This window comes from Fringilla coelebs, assembly GCF_963513975.1.
Source record: "Fringilla coelebs genome assembly, chromosome: 1".
NCBI lineage: Eukaryota > Metazoa > Chordata > Aves > Passeriformes > Fringillidae > Fringilla > Fringilla coelebs.
In genome coordinates, this window is record NC_140028.1 from 36,165,420 (window position 1) to 36,185,344 (window position 19,925).

At 38.4% G+C, this 19,925-nt stretch overlaps 1 protein-coding gene across 2 annotated transcripts in view; it reads left to right on the forward strand.

Moving 5' to 3' along the window:
* Positions 1 to 683: 683 nt before the first annotated feature.
* The window catches only part of ARMC1 (armadillo repeat containing 1), a 33,591-nt gene continuing 14,349 nt past the window's right edge, over positions 684 to 19,925 (forward strand). The window contains exons 1-3 of one of the 2 annotated variants that reach the window (XM_084201350.1): positions 684 to 1,117; positions 3,581 to 3,784; positions 7,896 to 7,987. In XM_084201350.1, coding sequence (XP_084057476.1) covers positions 3,593 to 3,784; positions 7,896 to 7,987 — 284 coding nt within the window. In that variant the 5' untranslated portion in view covers positions 684 to 1,117; positions 3,581 to 3,592. The remainder of the gene's footprint in view (positions 1,118 to 3,580; positions 3,785 to 7,895; positions 7,988 to 19,925) is intronic. The other variant, XM_084201349.1, reaches the window with a different exon arrangement.

Consider the following 19,925-nt stretch of genomic DNA (forward strand, 5'->3'; position numbering starts at 1 on the left):
TGATTCCGTCATTCTGAGGCGGTGGGGAACGGCAGCGGCCCTGCCTTGTCACCGCCGAGGCAGCGCTGCCGTGTCCGCCTGCAGCCGCGCTCGTGTGGCGGCTGCGGGGCTGCTCTGGGCTCCTCCGCAGCCCCGGCCGTGGCCGCTGGCGCTGCCCGGCGGCTGCTGGCGGCCTGCGGCTCCCTGAGGTGCGGCTGTCGGCTATGGCACCGCCGGCGGCTCCTGGCTGGCGTCGCCTGTGTCCTATTAAAACCTTGCGGAAAGGAGGGCCGGGACCGCTGTGGAGCCCGGCGGGAAGTCGGGCTTGCTGTGGGACAGAGGCGTGATAAAGGGGAACTCAGAGAGAGTTTCTTCGTGCTGAATTGATTTAAGCATTACTTAGCGGGTGTTTTCAGCTTTAGAAACTACTGAGAACTTTACTAAAGCATTTTAAAATAAGGTGCGAAGGTTACGTGGAGGAATGAGAAAACAGAAAACCTTTGCCTTTATGGGGACCCAAACCATCGTAAAGGATCAAGATGCTGCACCTGGTGCTGTTAGAGGTTTTTTCAGCCCTACCGATGCCTTGATTGGATATTAAACCAAATCTAATTTCGGCATCTCGTGGGGTTGGGAATACCCACTTCAGGTTTCGAACCAGGAGGTGGGCATTCTCTGTCCCTACAGCATCAGGTGTGGTTCACACTAGATTGTTTTACAGTACACGCTACACTTTATTTGAGCAGTAAATCCAACTTCTCGTGGTAACCGTCTTTGGAGAAAAAAAAAAAATCCAAAACAAATGGAACTCCGCGAGGGGCGTGTTTTTGGACTACAGCCCTCGGACTACACTTCCCGGCCTGCACCGCGCCCCTCCCAGGAACAAAGAACTCCTCGATTGGCGGAGGGCCGCGCTCGGTAAGCGCCAATCGCGCCGCGCGGTGTAGCGCGCTGCCGGGTCAGAGCGGGCTCCGGTGGGTGGTGCAGGCGCTCTCGTTCCGGTGCTCAGCCCGGGGTTCCTCCCGAGCCTCTTCCCGTGTTTCTCCCGCCGCTCTCCGCAGGCCGCGCCGCCCCGCCGCGCGGGACATGGGGGCGCGGAGCTGAGTTGCGAGTCCTCCCAGGGACGGCTTCTGCGACGGTACGGCCCTGCCGGGGAGGGGAACAGGCCGCGCCGGGAAGGGCCGTGAGGGGGCGGCGTGTGCGGCCGAGATCCCCCCTGCTTCCAGATACATCCCGGAGCTCCTGCTGCCTGGTGGCTGCGGGGCTGAGTCTCCGTTGACCGCGGGGCCTGGGAACTCAGTCCCGGGGCCTGGTCCCCGCCGGGCTGAGGCCTCGGCAGCTGAGCTGTGCGGGTTCCTCTCTAAGGCCGCCCCGGCGAGAGCACAAAGCGGTGGGGAGAGCGGCAGAGAGACGGGGCTGTGCTGCCTGCGTCAGGCTTGGATCTCAAAGCTTCGAGGAGGAGACAAGAGCAGGCATCTGGCTCGCTGCTCTGCCAGTCTCCTGAATTATAGATACCTTATTATAACTTTTAAGACCGCCTATTTAATTAAAAAGCTCCGTAAAGTGGCCGAGGGCGTGAGTTTTGATGAAATTGATTGTTGCAGGTCTTGTAGAAGGGTAAGGATTTCAGAGTTGTCTCCGGAGTTGGGGTTTAGGAGAGATGGAGAAGGATCTGGGGGTAACAGAATCACATAATGGTTTGGGTTGGAAGGGTCCTTGAAGAGCATCTAGTTGTAACCTCCCTCCACTGGGCAGGGACACCTTCCATTAGACCAGGTTGCTCAGAGATCCATCCAAGCTGGCCTTGAACACTTCTAGGGATGGGGCATCCACAACTTCTCTGGGCAACCTGTTCCAATGGATCACCACCCTTACAGCAATTTATTCCAATATTTAATCCCAACCTGCCCCCTTTCAGATTAAAGACATTACCCCTTGTCCTATCACTATATGCCTTTGTCAATTGTCCTTCTCCGTCTTGTTGTTCCCTTCAGATGAGTGTAGTCTAACGGAATAGGTGGGGGTAAAACTTGGTTTTGTGGGTGGGTTTTTTCAGAGGATTAGAAGGAAAAAGGCAAAAGGTGATCAGGATGGAAAGAGTTATAGGAATGATATGGTGCTTGGGACACAGACTTGGAAGTTAGAGACTTTGATTAGTATCAGCTCCACTCCTGACTTGATTTTTAAGTCTTGAATAGTAAGTTCCTTTGTGTACTATGGAAAATAGTTAATAATACTCAACAGAGTTGCTTTGGCTTTGTTTGGTGGTTTTGTTTGCTAAGGTTTTGTTTTGTTTTTATGTTAGAGTTTTTTCCTTTGGCAGCACTAACTTGTATTGGATGAGCTACTGTATCTCCCAGTTGATATCTTTTTCATTTCTGATAGTCCAGAGAAATAGTCTGGAGACTAATAGTTGGCCTGTACTTTTCACTCTAGCACTCTCCTGAAGTAAGAAACATTGACTTCGAGGTTAACAGCATTTTTTCTCTGTGAAAATTTCAGAAATTATCATAATCTAAATGCGTGTTTATGGTTCATTTTTTTTGATGAGTGTGATAAATTTATGTTCTTCAGAGGCCAACCTTCAGTGAAGAAAAACTGTTTAATGTTGCAAATGATGTTAAAAGAATGTGATAGCTTAAAAATTGTATTTGTTCTTTATTTGGGGGACAGTGAGTGATTTAACAAATTAACAATATGCATTCACTCCCACTTTTGTGCCTTAAGTTACTTGGCTGAGTTGGTACTGGCAACAACCATGACTACAGTTAGCATTTAGTAGTTTCTGAGGCACAAAGAAACTTTTTTTTGCACCAAGATTTTAGCATTTTCTCTGAACAAACTTATGCTTTTGTTGCCTCTTAAGTAGTTATTATTAATAACAACTCTGCAATCTGATATTCTCACACTAACACGTGTCTCCTTTGAAATTGATCTGGTGGTTTGGACTTCGACTGCAGCAAGGCGTGACCTGCTTGCTCTCTTTTTATCGAGGGATACTTGTGAAAAGGAGAAAAACAACTCAAACCCAGCCTCCAAAGCCCTTTGTGCCTTTGAGTGTATGGTATTGCACTAGTTATTTGATACATGGATGAAGAATAAAGCTTAATATTCACTGTTCTTGATGTACTGTTAATATTTTGTTGACTTTTGTGGTTCATTTTTTGTAAAATTTTTTGATTGCCAAAGCTACTCTGTAAATACTTTGGTTTTGCACCCTTGCACAGAAGTGTTTATGGACTTCTGGGGTGCCTTGTGAGAAGACTGGATTTATTGAAAACATTTTTCACTAGTGTAAGGAGAAAAAAACTAACACACAATACTGCCATAAAGATTGACTGGTCTGAAATGACATATAGGAAACAAATAAAAAACCTTATTATCCAAATATATCTGTTCTCTGCATTGGAAGTTTAGATTTCCAGTTCATAAATTTCAGGACCCACATCCTTATCAATTCCATCCACCTTCCATGAATTCTAGTCCTTGGGTTTTTTGTACGTTTTTGTTTAGAGCCAATCATTGCCTTTGTGCTTTTTTTTGTCTCTGTTTTAATTGATGACAAATGTTGTGATAGTAGTAATTATTTTTTTTTTTTCAGCAGGTATTTTGTATGAATGGTGCAGAAAAGATGAATTCTGCTATGAGTGAGGAGCCTGATGCACTATCTGTGGTTAACCAGCTCCGAGATCTAGCAGCTGATCCGTTGAATAGACGGGCCATTGTTCAGGATCAAGGATGCCTGCCAGGTCTTATTCTGTTCTTGGACCATCCCAACCCTCAGGTTGTTCATTCAGCATTACTAGTAAGTGTTCTGGATATAAATTTCTATGTCGGTAGGGAATTTTTAAACTTTGTTAAGCAAGTTGTTTAAACAAGCAATTTACAAATGAAACTGTTTAAACAATTTGTTTAAACAAGTGAAAATGGGAATAACAAGTGTGTTTAAACAAGTGAAAATGTGAATAATAATGGTTTAATATTATGTTGGTATTCATTACATGTGTGGGTTTTTTTTTTAAAGCATGTATTTAAAAAATGACACATTGTTCCAGGGGATTTTTTAAATATAAAAATATTAATTTACTTTGCATTTTTTGCCCTAATACAGCTATTTCACTTTTTGTGGGGAGGGAGGTAAGGACCCTTAAATTTCTTTTTAAAGATGAAGCCATAGAGCTTGGTAAATATAGACAGTGACTTGATATTCACTTTATAAAAATCAAAATCCAATCATAGGAAAACTTAGGTTAGAAACAACCTCCCGAGGCAATGTGGTCCAATCCCATGCCTAAATTAGGTGCACTCAGATCACAACTCATGGTTGTGTTCACTTTATCTTCAACACCTTGAAGGATGAAGATTCCATAGCCTCTCTGGCACATTGTTCCAGTGTTTGAGCAGCCTCATGGTATTAAAAACAAAATCTAATACAATCTAATACAATTTGTTCCAGCTTTTGACTGTTTCTTCTCATTCTAAATCATAAATGCTGAAGTCCTGATTTCTTATCCTGAATTGTAATATTAGCTTAAAAATGTATTTCTTGCTTAGAAATAGGAGAAATGAAAGTCAGAATTTAGTAATTTCAAGAGTTGAATTAGAGTTCTAAGATTTTAAGTTACTGAAGTTTTTGTGGTGCTCCTTTTTTTTTTTTTCAATGATGTCATTATTTAATTGTAAAGAATGGGAAAGAGCAAAGAGCTCTGGCTTTTACATGTGTACATGGCAGGTGTACATTATTCTTTATATCACTGAGACCTATCTGTACTGTAATTCTTTGTTTTTAATTTGTGTTGCTTTCACAGTGGATATTAGTGGACTTCTTGAAATTACTTTAGTGATTGATTTCTTTTGTGTTTGGGGAGAGAGGTCCCATAAGGAAACGTGTGTCCTGCTAATTGTTTTTTAGGTTAGCCTTGCCATAGCATTTGGCAGACTATAGTTTTCTTTAGTAAGAGAACATAGATTGGAGTTTACTGTTCTTGGAAATGTGTTGCATTGGTTTTCTTCCCCGTGTAGTTTCCTTAGGCTGTGATCTTAAAAGAAGTTCTTGTTTGGATGTCCCACGGTCTTTTTCCTTCCTTTGTTATGTTGGGCTGTGTATTCTCACTGCCTTCATGAGATTCACAAATCAGTCTCTTGGTCATGTTACAAAATCCAGTTCTGCATAAAAAAACTGGTTTTGTCAAGAGCGATGAGCACTAATCCAATTTGCAGTGTGGCTCCACAGCCCCTGATAGTACTCAAGTTGTGTTGAAAGGAAATCTCCTTGGGTGTGGATGGGAGGCAGATGAGTTGTTCCATGTAGTGATAAACTCCAGTTAGAGTGGATTAAGAATCAGGTTTTAGAGACCAGGATGTGGCTGCAATGAGAAATGGATCTGTTTACTGTGAATACATGTTCTGGTCTGCTACTCGGACTCCTTGTGTTAATGAGTTCTTGAACTGCTTAGGTTCTGAAGGTTTAAATATCTTTACTGACAAGTCTTTAGTCTTCATGTTTTATATTTTTCCATTCTGAGAAGGCTTTTTGTTTTTGTAGCCATCCTGTTGGTCAAAAAGTGCTTCTGTTTGAATGGGAATAGTTAAAAGTAATGATCTTCCATTAAATGTGTACCTAATAAAAGAATGTGCAGCACTGACTTTAAATTTCTTCTCATACTGCTCAGAAATTCCTGTACTTGAAATTGTAATAATCTGTATGAATCATAATAGTTCCATATTTAACTTTTTTGATGTGTTGTAGAACTTTTCAGGGAGGGTGGTTTTTTTTGTATCTGATGAAGAATTGATATGTATGTTCTGTATATTTCTATTTTTGGTTTTCTCTAGTCTTGATTTCAGAAATTCATTATGATATACTTCAAATGTTAAAATTTTTGAATGATATAAATTTCAAAAATCAGACATAACACAGGCAATACTACTATTTTTTCCCCCCTGAAATTTGGACTAAAATTCTATGAAATAGAACCCTGAAGTTAAGGAACTACTTTAAAATTTCCCATAAAAACCATCAAAGATGTCTTTTTATCAAGACTAGCAGCAGTGTATTTTGTGTTAAAGTATGCAGGTAGTCCTATTCATTATGTTTACCTTACTTGATGAACTCACCTAACCACAGGTAAGTGTTTAGCTGAACAGAAGCTGAGCCAAAGTTCATGTCAATAACTTTCCCTATACTTTCAGTATACTCAGTATACTGGATTTAATAAGTGTAAATGATCTCACTTCTTTGAAGGGATACCTTTCTATCTCCTGTGGGAGGCAGGAGGGATGGGAACTTCCTAGTGTTGAAAAGTTGGGTCAGTTAAGTTGGACTTGTGACTTTGGCCTTATTTGAGCTGTGACTCAAAAAATTAGCTGTTAAGAGAATAGGTTTTTCTTTGTCCAACTGAGTTGTACCCTTACTAAATTGCCAGAATAAAAATAAGAAACTTGTTACACCAGCAAGGATACATTTCATGGCATGCAAGTTACTTGAGAGATATCATTTAGGTATTTCCCCATAGTTGAAAAGTAAGATAATAAATGGATATACAACATTTATAAGCTGCAACTATTGATACTGGACCGCATCAGGAAATAACAAAAATCGCATCTCAGGTTCTTGCCATGCCAGACAGCAGCCAGAATTTCTTGAAAGGCAATAAAACAGTCTTGTTAATTTTACCTGATATGTGCAGAAGATGACTTGGAAAAAACAAGCCCTGATGATTAGTCCTCTATTTCTGAAGGGATTAAGGAGCATGTTATTTTTAAAGCAGTTACTGTGCAGTGTAGCTACTACATGGCTATATATAAAGAGTTGGTGTGCTTCTAAACCTTGTGTCACAAACCCCATTTTATAAATCACTGTATTTGTGTATTGCAGGATTTTTCAGGTGCAGTTCTTTTACCTACATCAATAAGACACCTTTGGAGGCTCCTTCTAAGAAAACTTTCTCAGCACAAACAATAGAGAGATGTCTCATGAACAGAAGGACTGACATTTTAATTGGAAGAGTGTAATGTTAGGAGGATCATATGAATATACAGTTACCAACTGGGGTCAACAGTGTAAAATTGTGCAAAGACACTACCTTGAAAGTCAAGTAAACAAAACCTTGAGCAACAAATAAGTGTAATTTTCCAGTTCAGGTCACAGTAAGCCAAGAAGCTTGCTGCTGCTGGTGTTCTTATTCCTGTATGGAATGATGAAATTGCAATTAGTCTTCAAAAGCTTATACATGTTTTAGACCTCTTTTTGTGGACAGTAGGAACTTGGTAGTGGTAAGTTTTCTGCTTGTAGTACTGGCGGAGCCCACAGAATTGATGGTAATTATACTGGAAGCATCATGTATAAAAATTACTTTAGATCTCAGGTCACATAATTGTTTATTGGAAGGGACTTCTGGAAGTCAATCACTTCAGTTTCCTGTTTCAGTTGGGACTGTCACCAGCACTCAATCAGGTCAGTTGTAGCTTTGTCTCGTTTGTTCTGCAGTTCCACTAGGTCATCTGTTCCAGTGTTGTACTACCTTCAGAGGAAAAAAGCTTTTTATTATACCTGATTTGAACTTCCCAAGCTACAGTTTGTGGCTGTTCCCCCTTGTCTGCTGCTGTAGAGGAAAGTTGGGCTCAACCATCTTTGTAAAGGCGTCTTGCATAGCTGTAGACAACTGTTAAATTGTCCCTTAGGCTCTCAGCTGGTATTAGCAAACCCAGTCTCCCAGCCCTTTCTCATAGATTAGATACTCTGTTTTCTGTGTATTTATAAAAATATTTTATTTTTATAATGTTCATAGTAGGTGATAATTCTTTCTCTTCCTACTAGACCTGCCTCTGTGGCTATTTTGCAGATGTGCACTAACAGAAATGATTAGTAATGTACTGGATGTATTGCTGATCTGCTGTGCTCCTCTTTCTTTCAGGCTCTCCGCTATTTGGCTGAGTGCCGTGTCAACAGAGAAAAGATGAAAAGTGAATTGGGTATGATGCTCAGCTTACAGAATGTAATACAAAAGTAAGTTTGCAATGGAATGTTGGATCCAAACAGTCTAAACATCTAATTGTGGTACAAAGTGCAACTTGGACTGAATTTGTATACTAAGTTTCTAATATTGCCTTCTTGAAATTATATGGCTGCAAGCAATTAAAGATTTTCATTTTATGGTATTTTGAAGTAGTCAGACCATAGCCTAGAAGAAATATTAATTTGCAGGTCATTTGCCAAATAACAAATTTTTTTTGCCTTGTTACAAGAAAGCGAATTTTGTCCCTTTCCTTCAGGTTCTCTTATAATCCTTCTTATCATTGTATAAGGTTGCCTTGCAGTAGTGCAGTTAAAGAAATGGTTCCCATCTGCCACATTTATTCTTTGAACCCCACCTTTGGGTAGGGAATTTGCTTCAGTGTATTTCTGGAAGTAAGTATCTGCAGTTCTGTGTTGAGAGAACATCCTGCAGGTGGAGTAGAAATTAATGAGGTTTATAGTGGTCTCTGATATCTTTGTATGAGGTGTCAGATGGGTTATGCCTCTTAAAATTTGTGATTGTTGGATTTTCTCAATATTTCTCACTGCTGAGTCTTGAGTACTGGAAGATCTCTGTGTACATGCACACTGGAGATGATGCACTTAATCAACAGAAATTATGTGATTAACTAAAGTGAATCACTATTCAAAAGAAACCCCAACAGCCTTTTCCAAAGATTATTCTGTCATAGCAGAAATTAACTTGCCATCAAACTATCTGAAGGTGATTTTACATACAGTTTGGTAGTGCTCTGTTGGAGCTGTGGACTTTGGAAGTGTGAGGAGCTGTTCCATGGGGGTGGAGAAACGTCATGTTGCTGCATTGAGATGCCTCAGATGAATGTTTAAAACAATTATTTAGAATAGGGTAAAACACAAGTGGAATTGTATATTAAATATTTAGGTAGAAAGGTTTTGGATATTTTAATATGTTAGTTGAACCTCTGTCATTTGTGCTGTAGATGTACGAGTTTCTTTTTGAGAAAACACAAGGCTAGACTTCACTAGTTCCTTCATCACACAGCCCCGCCAGTTTTGGCAGTGTGTCCTATTATCATAGAATGTTAGGGGGTTGGAATGGACCTTAAGGATCATCTAGTCCCTACCCATTAGACCAAGTTGCTCAAGGCCGTATCCAACCTGAATTTGAACAGTGCCTGGGTTGGGGCACCCACAACCTCCCTGGGCAACCTGTTCCAGTGCCTAACTACCCTCACTGTAAATAATTTCTACCTAATATCTAACCTCTTTCAATTTGTGCCTATTGCACAGTATCCTATTGCTACAGTTCCTGATGAAGAGTCCCTTTCTGGCTTCCCAGTAGGCCCTGTCAAAAACTGAAAGGTTACAAGGAGGTTTCTTCCCACAGCCCCAACTTCCTCAGCCTGGCTTTGTAAGGGAGGTGCTCCAGTCCTTTTTTACCAACTTTGTGGCTCTCCTCTGGACTTGCTCCAACATTTCTGTGTCCTTATTTGGGGGCACTGGAACTGTGCTCAGCACTTTGGGTGGGGTCTCATGAAAGCAGACTAGAGGGGGAGAATCACCTTCTTCAACCTGCTTGCCACACTGCTTTTGATGCTGCCCAGGATTTGGGATTATGATTGGATATTACAGGATTATTGCATTTCCCTCTGTCTGACACTCCTTATTTATATGTGTGAACCTGTAGGAGGGGAAATTATGGTTTGTACTCAAGTTCTGTGTGATCTAGGAAATATTACTACTGCTTACCTTTAAGCACTTCATTAATTATGCTAAAGCTAAAGATGACTAGGTGTTGACATGGAATTCAGCATTATGCCCGAGTATCATCTTGTGATTCACCACTTATGCAAAACACAGGGATTTAAAACATGTGTCCTCAAAGAAAAATGAACAAAGTTACTAAAATTTAGAAGAGGTGTGTCAATTTTTTAAAAATAATGTCATAATTATAACTTTAGAAATGATGAGTGTTCTAATATGATGTATGGAGAAAAAAAATGGAATTAAGGCTTAAGATATTCACCTTTTCTAAGGACAGGCATAATTAAGTGAAATATGCAGAAGTCTTTGCTACTTTTATAATAACAATAAGACCTGAAACATTTAGGTAATAACAGAAGCATGTGTTTCAAAAGAACTTACTTTTAGTATGGATTACATGTCTGTTTAGAGTGCAGAGACATTCTGTAAAAGTTGAGAGGGGAATGGTAGTTCATTATCAGTCTCTGTAGCTTGCAAATATTACTTGGGAAACAGTAAAGAATTTTATGGAAATCTCTTCAACAACATTTTTTTCTAGGTTTCAGTTTCAAGGGCCAAAAGAGCAAAGTTCAGATATGTGCAGAAAATGAGAGATAAGTCAGTGAAAACTGGAAATCCTGTAGGTGTTTCTTCTTTTTTTTTTTTTTCTAGAAAGCTCTTTGGCAACAGTAAGAACATACATTGGATTTGTATGCTTGTAACATTTGGAAAGTGTGATATCATGAAAATTTAAATACATAGCATCTTCAACCACAAGACTTTGTCATGTGCTTGTCAGGATTTTAGGTTTTAATGTTGACAGGAAATGCTGAAGTTGAGTTTTGAACTGCCTGCATAAATATGGGGAAAGATGGTAGAAAAGTGCCGAGAAGATAAATGTAGACTTCTTTTTATCACAATTAGGTTTTGGGTTGTAAGGTTTTTTGTTAGAAAGACTGTAGGGCAGAAAACAAGGTCTTTGCTGTCTTTCATTTGCTTTACAAAATGCAGGTTCTAGCTTTTAATTGATTTCAGTTTACCAGAAGATGATGTAGTCTGTTGAACTGAAACTAGACATTAATGGATGCTTGGGTCTAAATTACTTCATGCTCTTTGTTCCTGTGTGCTTTCCAGAATCTGTGTATTGAACTCATTGCTCTATATAAAATTTTTTTTTAATTATATTCAGAATTTAATTTGGGATTTAAATTTTTTTTGGTGATGTGGTACAAAAATGAAAACAAATTATACAAAAAGGATAGGAACTTCTGTCAGAATTCTGCTTTTCCTGTTTTTGTTTCTTTCTTTCAAGTGAGACAGAACCCAGCATCTTTTGGACCAGAAGTTGCAGTCACTGCTTCTTGCTCCTGACAGATGACGCACATCCTGTCATCTGAATAGTTCCTTTTCACCAAGGATTTTTCAACTCTCACTGTCCATTTTCTCACTTAACTAAATAATATTCAGTGGCTTTCCCTGTTCAGTGCTGATTTATGACAAACTGTATTCTGCCACTGATAAAGCTGTGGTATGTCTTCTCAAGCAATGAAATGGAGTGCAGGCAAATCACAAACTGAATAATTGTCATATTTCAAACTTAAGTTTATGTTCAGCAGTGCTGAACTGATGCCGTGCTAGGAAGTTGAGGTGTTTTAGCATTCAGTTATGCAGATGCTGAAATCTGAGGGCTTTTCTCATCATGTGTCTTTTTATAAGCCTTGAAGGTTTATGTGTTAGAGACCTTAGATTCAGATATGTAATTTTTTCTCATAGCCTAAGTGCAGCTAACAAGTCTAACAGATCTTTGGATGGTCAATGCCATCAACTGGAAAGTAATTGAAATTGGCTCTCTACTGTTGGCATCTTTTAGTAGTACATGGGAGCTTCAGGCACAAGCCCTAACCCTTCCATTGCAAGTAATACACAACCAATGGAAAAAGGCTATGCCACTTAATTAAACTCAATATCATGATGGCAAAATACTATTTCTTTCATGAAGACTACTGAGGATGAGGGTTGAAACTGAGTGCCACCTGTTTATCCAATCATAGAGTCGTAGAATGGCCTGGGTTGGAAGGGACCTTAAAGATCATGTAGTTCCAACCGCCTGCCTCAGACAGGGACACCTTCCACTCAACCAGGTTTCTCAGAGCTCCATCCAAGCTGGCCTTGAACGTTTCTAGGGATGGGGCATCCACAGCTTCTCTGGGCAGCCTGTGCCAATGCTTCACCGCCCTCCCAGTAAAGAATTTCTCCTGTGCTAGGGACCTCAGTGATAAGTGGTAAATTGCACTGCATCATGAACAGTGAGTAGGAAATATTTGGAACATCTGAGTTTGACAGTTCTTTGAGGTTCCTTCATGTCTCCTTCAGTGGCTTATCAGTCCTCTAGTATTATCTGATCAACTTTTTGCTGTTTTGCTTATTCTAAGTGTTAAAGCTTAGTTGTGCAAATTATGTTGCTGCTCAGAACTGATGTCTGGCTGACTCCTTAGTTGGTACTACACTTAAAGAGCAAAGAATAGGTTTCAGGTTCACTGTGACTGATTTTCAAGGCATATGAACACTAGATTTTGCCAACAGAAGAGCAACAAATGTTAAATGTAGATCCTGGAAGCTACAGGTTCTACAGGAGAAGTATGGGATGTTAGCTCTGAGGAGTAGAGAATGAAAATTTGATGGCAGCTAGATATTTTTATGTTTAGGATTTGTTTTCTGACTGAACTTGTTTTGGAACACATGACTTTTTAAGCTTCTTCATGTGAAAGACTTTATATACTTTCACATTTTCTGGGACATATGAAGAGCTGTTTCAGCTTTCGTGGAATACTTCAAAACATTTTTCAAGTATAAAAATTTCTGATTCCCTGTTCTTAACTTGCTGCTTTTTTCCTTAGCAAGGGAGTTTTTTTTTTTTTTTCGTTCACCTACATCTGCTTATTTTTAAGTGACACTTGAGGCATTTTTCCATGTTATAAGCTGGAAATAAGCAATTGTGTTGGAGAGATAGCAGACCTTTAAAATCTCTACCTGGAGGTTTCCACACTTCTCTATTTTTTTTTTTATGGCTGATATTACAAAAATATCCCTCCCTTGTCCTATGTACATGCAGAAGTGTTTGCATAAATAGGTAAAAAAAGACAGAAGAGATTGAAGGTCTTTGAATACTGGTATTTCGTTGTATTCCAGCAGTCATCAGCAGTAATTTAATATTGAAAACTGGTTTAGTTGCTGGCTTTATGAATTGTGTAGAGGACTTAATGTGTCCATATGGACTTTCTAAAATGTTATTAGCAGCTTCTAGAATTAAAATTAATTAGGATTTATTGCCTACAAGGAAATACACTAATTTGTGTTCAGAGTGAAAGTGTCTTTTGATGGACAATAAAGGTCAAAGTTCATAATTTTTCATAATCTTTATGAGCAGCATAATGGTACTGTTTCAATATAACTAGTATATATTTAAAAAGAACCACTGATGAAGAGTCAATGTACTAAATAGCTCTTATTATGGAATGGCAAATTACTGAGAGTAAAATTCCAATTACTTAGCTAAAAGAGCTTTTCAAGATAGTCTTCCTTTGCCAGGTTGTCAGATTTAACAAGCTGAACTAAATCCAGTGCATTAATCAGCTCTTCCAATTTATTACTTGCCTAAGAAGATTAGGGCAATTAATATGTGTTTAATTAGAGTCCCTTGCAGATCTGGTAAAATACATGCAGTCTATAATTGCTGACTTCTTACTCAATTTTAATTTTTGGTAGTCTTAATTACCTGCACTTTTTGAAAATTTAATTATTCATTGAAACCTGCAAAGTTTAAATTTATGATATCTGACAAAGAAAAAAGGCAAAAGCCAAGTATTTCAGATAGTATTTGTGAAATTAAAATAGTAGGGATGTTGCATCACAACAGTTTTATAATTTTTTTGTTGTGTGGCGTACTATTTTTTCTTCTTTGTGAGAGGCTGAATGGTTGGAGAAAGACAGGACAAAGGCCATATATTAATTAGGAGGTAGGCAAACTATGTATTTAAAGGGATATCTGATGATTAAAGGGAAGTTACCATATAGCTTCAAGATAATACTTTGTGAGAAATTACAGTTAAAAAACTGTAAATTTCGTACATTTAATGCATTTATGTTATTAAGTGGAATGCTTAAATTCTGATCTGCAAAGGAGAAGGAAACAGCTTTTTATAGACTGTAGAGATTTTATTTTTCTCTGCTTGAATCACTTAATAATGCTGTTTTTGTAATCCTTGGCATGTGGGGTTTCTTTAACACGTCAAAGTTGAGAAACAGTTGAGATTGGGTAATGGGAAGCATGATTCTCTTGCATGATTCTTTTTGAACTCTGCCAGTACTTGTGATTTGGCACTGAGAAGTTTGTGGTTTTGGAGAAAAATATGATTCTCCCAGGCCTTGGATTTTCATGTGAGCAGTAGGTTCCAAAAACTTTGGTTTTAGCTACTGTTTCCAAATTGTACTGTATCACCTGAAGGAAGAATAATATACACATCTGTCTGTTCCATGTTAACTTTCCTGGCCTTTGCTTTCCTGTTATTTTTCCCTATAAAATGACACCCTTGGTTGCTGGTGCATCTCTGGGCTGTGGGGCTCCAGTGTGTTTATTGCTGGGACAATGTGTTTGTTAATAATAGAAGGTCACAGCAGGAAGCCGCCTGCAGGCTGTTCTGTTCAGCATTGTTAAGCAAAGTAGCTTAATATCCCCCTCTCCTCTAGATACCCTCAGTTTCTGTAAAGAATGTTTTTATTGTATATTTTCTAAATGGTGCAAGTTTTGGAAATAGATTGTTTCTTGAAGTTACTTTTGAAAAAGTATTCTCTGCCCCCTTCCCCCCCTCCCCCCCCCCCCCCCCCCCAAAACAAAACAATGAAATATTACAAAATGTGGGACACCTCAGTATGTCTTCTTTAAAAATACCATGTTATTTGTTCTAAATAACTGAAGGCTCCTTTTGTCTGTCAAAGGCTTTCTGGTATTTGAAGGAGGTTATATCTAGGGGAGAGGGTTTAATGTAGTGAGCTACCTCAGTTAGTTAGACGTGTTCTCAGTATGAGTTCTGCTCTTTTTGTTTGTGGCAAACTAACAAACAAAAAAGCAACTAACAATTTTGGTTCAGCAGTCTTTGTTTTGTCTAGTGTATTTCGGTGTTAGTAACCATATAGAAGGTTATGATCTCAATGTAGAGGTGCTGGCACAGGGACAAATGATGACAAAACACAAAACGCATTGGTTAAAATCCTACTGTTGCAATATTGGTGTGAACCTAGTCTGTAGTCGTAATAGGCTTTCTGGGAGAATTTTACGGCTGCTGTGAGGTAAGGAAATAAGGTTTAAAGTCTCGTAAAGATGGATGTAATTTGTAAGACTTGTGGAAGACTGGATCATCAGCAATTCAAATATAGCTAGTAATTTACGTGTTGAAATACTGCTGTGCGTTTATATTTGCATGGGTTAATAGAAATTAGCAGTTCTGTAAATAACTGTTCTAAAAGTTTGCTTAGGATAAGCTTAGGATAAGCTCACTGTTCATGTGTAGATTGATCACAAAAAAATACAAAAGCATGACCTAATGGAGGGGTCTCCTCTGTGCCCTTACTAGATGTACTTTTCATGTTAGGGGAGGATTTTTTAAATTTTTTGTTTATCTCAGAACCTCTCTGCAGTCAGAGACATTACACAGCCATCATTTCTACTTGCATGCAACTTGCTTAGTGAGCTCTATGTGATCAGTACTGTTTCTGTACTCAACAGTTTAGGTGTTTGTTTATCTCTAGTTTGGGATTTTGTATTTTCTGTTTTTTTCATTCTGTCATGTGTGGTTAATTCCTATTACAGTATTTTTGACTGTGATCAGAAATACCGCATCATTCTGCTCTTTGCTCTCCAAGCTACTGATTTTACCTCCCAGTGTTTGACTTGTCTGGCACTTTTATCAGGACTGTTGGTTGGGCTGCTTAGCACTGCCTGATGTCTGTCTCACTGTAATCCAGTTACTGTGCTTCCATGGACTTTTCAGAGTACCAGCTCAGTGCATACTGGTTCAGTGGAGCAGCTTTTACTCTGTTACGTCAAAACATTTGCACTCTCCATGAAACAGCAGAACTTTTGTTACTGGTTTCTGTGCTGCACTTGCAGTTGATGCAAAACTTTCTCTGACATGACAGTGCTTGCTTGCATTTCAACAGTTTCTTTTTCTTCTTTTCTTTGATAGAAATGTTCCGTTTTCTTGGCATTTTAAGTATTTCATGTTAACTGATTGACAAATCGTGAGGTAACAAAGTAAGTAGTTGTTAATGCAGTGTTTTATGAAGAGTACCTGCAAGTTGTTTTGAATGATGGCCTTTGGCTGGTGTACAATGACTGGCTTAAGAATATGATAAGCAGTGAAAGTAGTTACCTATCCATTGAGGTGCCTAAGTTGTACAGTGATGATTTATGTACAATTACCAAATTGTCCATTCTTAAACCTGGGAGAGAATTTTCAGTACCTATTACTGAGTAAATAGGCATTATTCTTGCTTTTCTGACGGAGGGAGTGCCACAATCATAGTTGCTTTGAGTTGCTTTCTATTCAATTTAGGGAAAAAATTAGTTGGGAAGTTAAAAAGGAGCTAGTTGCTTTTCACTGTAGGCAAAAAATATTGTGATGATAAAATATAAAATTTAAATTTCAGAATTTAAAAAATAAGAGAACTTTGAAACACTGACAAAAAGTTATTAAGTATAAAATAACTTTATTAAACCCATATCTATTTAAAAGCCTTTTGTCGTCAGTAGGTTGTCTTATCCAATTTCTTCTTTATTTAGAAATTGGCTGAAATGGGGAGTTAAATATTTTAGGAAGTCATTGAAGCTTAAGATGTTTTACTTCCTTTTTTTTTTCAGAATTTATATTAAAACAAATAGGGAACTCAGAAATGTTGATTATAAAAAAATGAAGTGGTTTACAGAATGAAACACAATATTATAATGTGTTAAAAAAAATAGAATCCAAGTTGATATTTAAATAACTGCTGACTGTAGGATAGGAAACAAATACTAATACTGAACTTGGTTCCTCAAGATCTGCCTGACATGGTGTGCCAAAAGGCAGCTTTTCTTTTTGTGGTGCAGTTCTGTACCTGTCTTGAAGGGTAGATATTTAAGTGGATTGGCAGAAGAGTCAGGATTAGTAATAGCAACGCCTCTAATGTTAATGGACGCCTCTAATGCTCGATAAACCTTGTCATCAGCTGGTGGTGAAAACATTTCAGGAATACAGTGACCTTCTCTGGTTACTGTTGAGTTTTCAAGAAAAACTGCTGAGGTAGATTCTTCAGTATGCTGACTTCTACTGATGCTTACTAAAATTAAGAGCTAAAAAGGCTTTGAGAGAACTAAAAATGCTTTGAAATTAAAGTCACAAATTGTGTGGTGAGGTATTTAATACTAGTGCAGGTGTGGATTGACATATTGTAGGCTGGAGTAATTTATTTACAAAAAAGTCATTGATTCATTCTTAACACTGAGGTTTCACACTTTCTCTTGCCAGTGTCAAATGTCTACATTTGGTTTACAGTGACCTTGTCCACAGGTGGTATTTGTCCCTGATCTTTGGCCTTCATAGTAAGCATTCCAAAAACTGTGCAGATTTTTTTTTCCTAAGAAACCATAAGTGGATTACCCTTTTATTATTCTTTTTTTCCTGAGGGCTGTTTGATCAATAAACATAGTAAGGTGCTGGTGTGTGATTAGCACTTACATGGTTTCAGTTGAGTATTACAGGCAATAAATGCTACAAATGGAAATGCTTGAGAATTTACTAATGGTGATACAGGCTTCATTAGTAGTTTCTGGATGGAGCTGTTATTTCAGAAGGAAGGGAATTTTATGTGATTTTCAATTGGATGTATTTCTATCCAGGAATATGCTTTGATACTTTGTTGTTTTGCAGTACCTGCTATGATATCTTTTGGCTGGATATCCATTGGATTTTGCAGTAGGAAGTCCTATCTAATAACTTGAAACAAATTTAACTTGTTAGTACATGCTGTATTTATACAGTACATCATCAAGTTCCCACAACACTTTTTTCTTAAGACCTTGTTGTATGCTTCAACCTATTTTACATGGACACTGCAGTCCCTTTGACTAGAAATAAAGCTGCTAATACTGGCTTACTTAAAAATAAAAAAGTCAGTTCCTTGCTAATAAAAAAGTAGTTTAAGAGTAGGAAAACATGTTTCAATGGTTACCTACTTTGAGTCTCTACTGAGTTAATATTAACTATATTAGCAAATTAATCAAATACAAAGCTTAGACATAGATATGCCTACATGGATTAAACCTGCATTTTTTTTCCTCTGGGAGAAGTTGCTGCTGTAGTTTAGTTCTTATTATTTATACAGGCTTTGTTCAGGGAAGTCTGAATCTTGGAGCATTCCAACGCTTTTTCTTTTTTTTAAACTTTTCTCCAGTAAATTTCAGGGGAATAGTCAGATGAACCTTACATTTAAAAGCCAAAATAAATGATGGGGATTTTAAGATATAAATGGATTTTCCAGATAATTATAGATTATAATCAACTATTATTATATTATATACTTAGTGCTGTTACCATGCTAATAACACAAGAAAGGGGTTGGCTTCCTCCAAGATGTTTCTAAAATACTTCTGTGCTGAGACTGATTTCAGCACTACCAATACTTCTACCTGGTCACCACAGCATCATCTCCAGGAAGAGCTGGCTTTTCAATATCAACATTTTACATCTTTCATTGTAAAGGACCAGAGACAGTTGTTACCTTTAAGATATTTTTTTTTTAGCCCTGATGCTATTTGTTGGAACCCTATAATAAACATGATTTTTGCCATCCATGAAATTTTTACTGTTCATTAGCAGGCAAGATGTTGGAATTAGCTACTGTGAAATTCAACATGGAGTTTGTCTTTTATGTGGACTCTTGTCTAGCAAATGCTGTTATGAAGCCTTTTGAGTTTAGTTGAGTTAACAGGCCCTGCGTCTTTTTTTTCTTTTTATGTAGAGTATGTCCATATGGTAGATACCAAGCTGTGGGAGATCAAAAGTTGATTTTCCATTTAGTGTATAAATAGCAAGAGTTAAACAAAATTGGATGAATAGCTGGGTTAAGCATATGGCATATGTTCAAATCCGTTATCCTGTTCTTGGAAGTTCATTTTCTTCTTGTGATCAGAGGACAATAGAATGAATCAGGAAAATGTGTTAAGTATGGGTAATTAATCAATTTGCTAAATGTTTAAATTATATCACAGTCGCTGATTTTCCAGCAGTTAGTGGGATTGTACTGTGATTTTACTCTTATTTACAACTTTTCTAATATTGAGGCTTTTTTGTTTGCTTGTTTTCAGCAGTCTTCAGGACATTCCATCAATTTCATGGGGTTTTTGTACATCTTCAGGGTCAGTAGGTATATGACATAAACTGAGCTGGAAGTGGCATTGAGAAATCCAGTCCTCACTCCTAATTTCAGTGGGGTATGTCTTCTTAAATACAAAATCAGCCTCAAGACTTCAGATTTCCTTGTTCATTACAAGCATTTTAGTTTAGTGTCTCCTGGTCAAATTGTCACAGCTATGACACGAGTAGTGTGTGGAAGGCTTGCCAAGTGACAGGCATCATGCAATTCTAGGGAGCAATCTAGGAAAATCTGTGTGACCTTGCCTTGTTGCCATGGTGCAACTGCCCTGGAGCACATGGTTGATACCTCTGGAATGTCGGCACGTAACACTGCTGTACTTGGGCTGGGCATAGATTCATTGAGCAGTCCACCTGCTTGGTTTTGGGGTTTGAAGATCCATGGTGCTGCTGCTTATTCTGTCACTTAAGGCTTGCCCAGTCCTACAGGTTCTTTTGTTTTTCCTGTTCTCCACCTTCAAATTGTTTTTCTCGTTGTTAACCCATTACTATGCTTTCTATATTGTTATTGACCAACATAAGGATCCTGCTGTCTGTATTCTTGAGGATTTTGACTTTTTTCTTTTCAGAAAGCAGGTGATAATAATTTTATCAGCTGCTCTATGATGTTATCTGGTCTTTGCTGTATTTTTGAGGCTAGAGGGAACTGAGGTGTAGCATGATAGTAGCATCATACTGGGACTCTGAGAAGGTGTGTGCTGAAGTAACACTACTCTTCAAGTTGTTTTCAAATAATG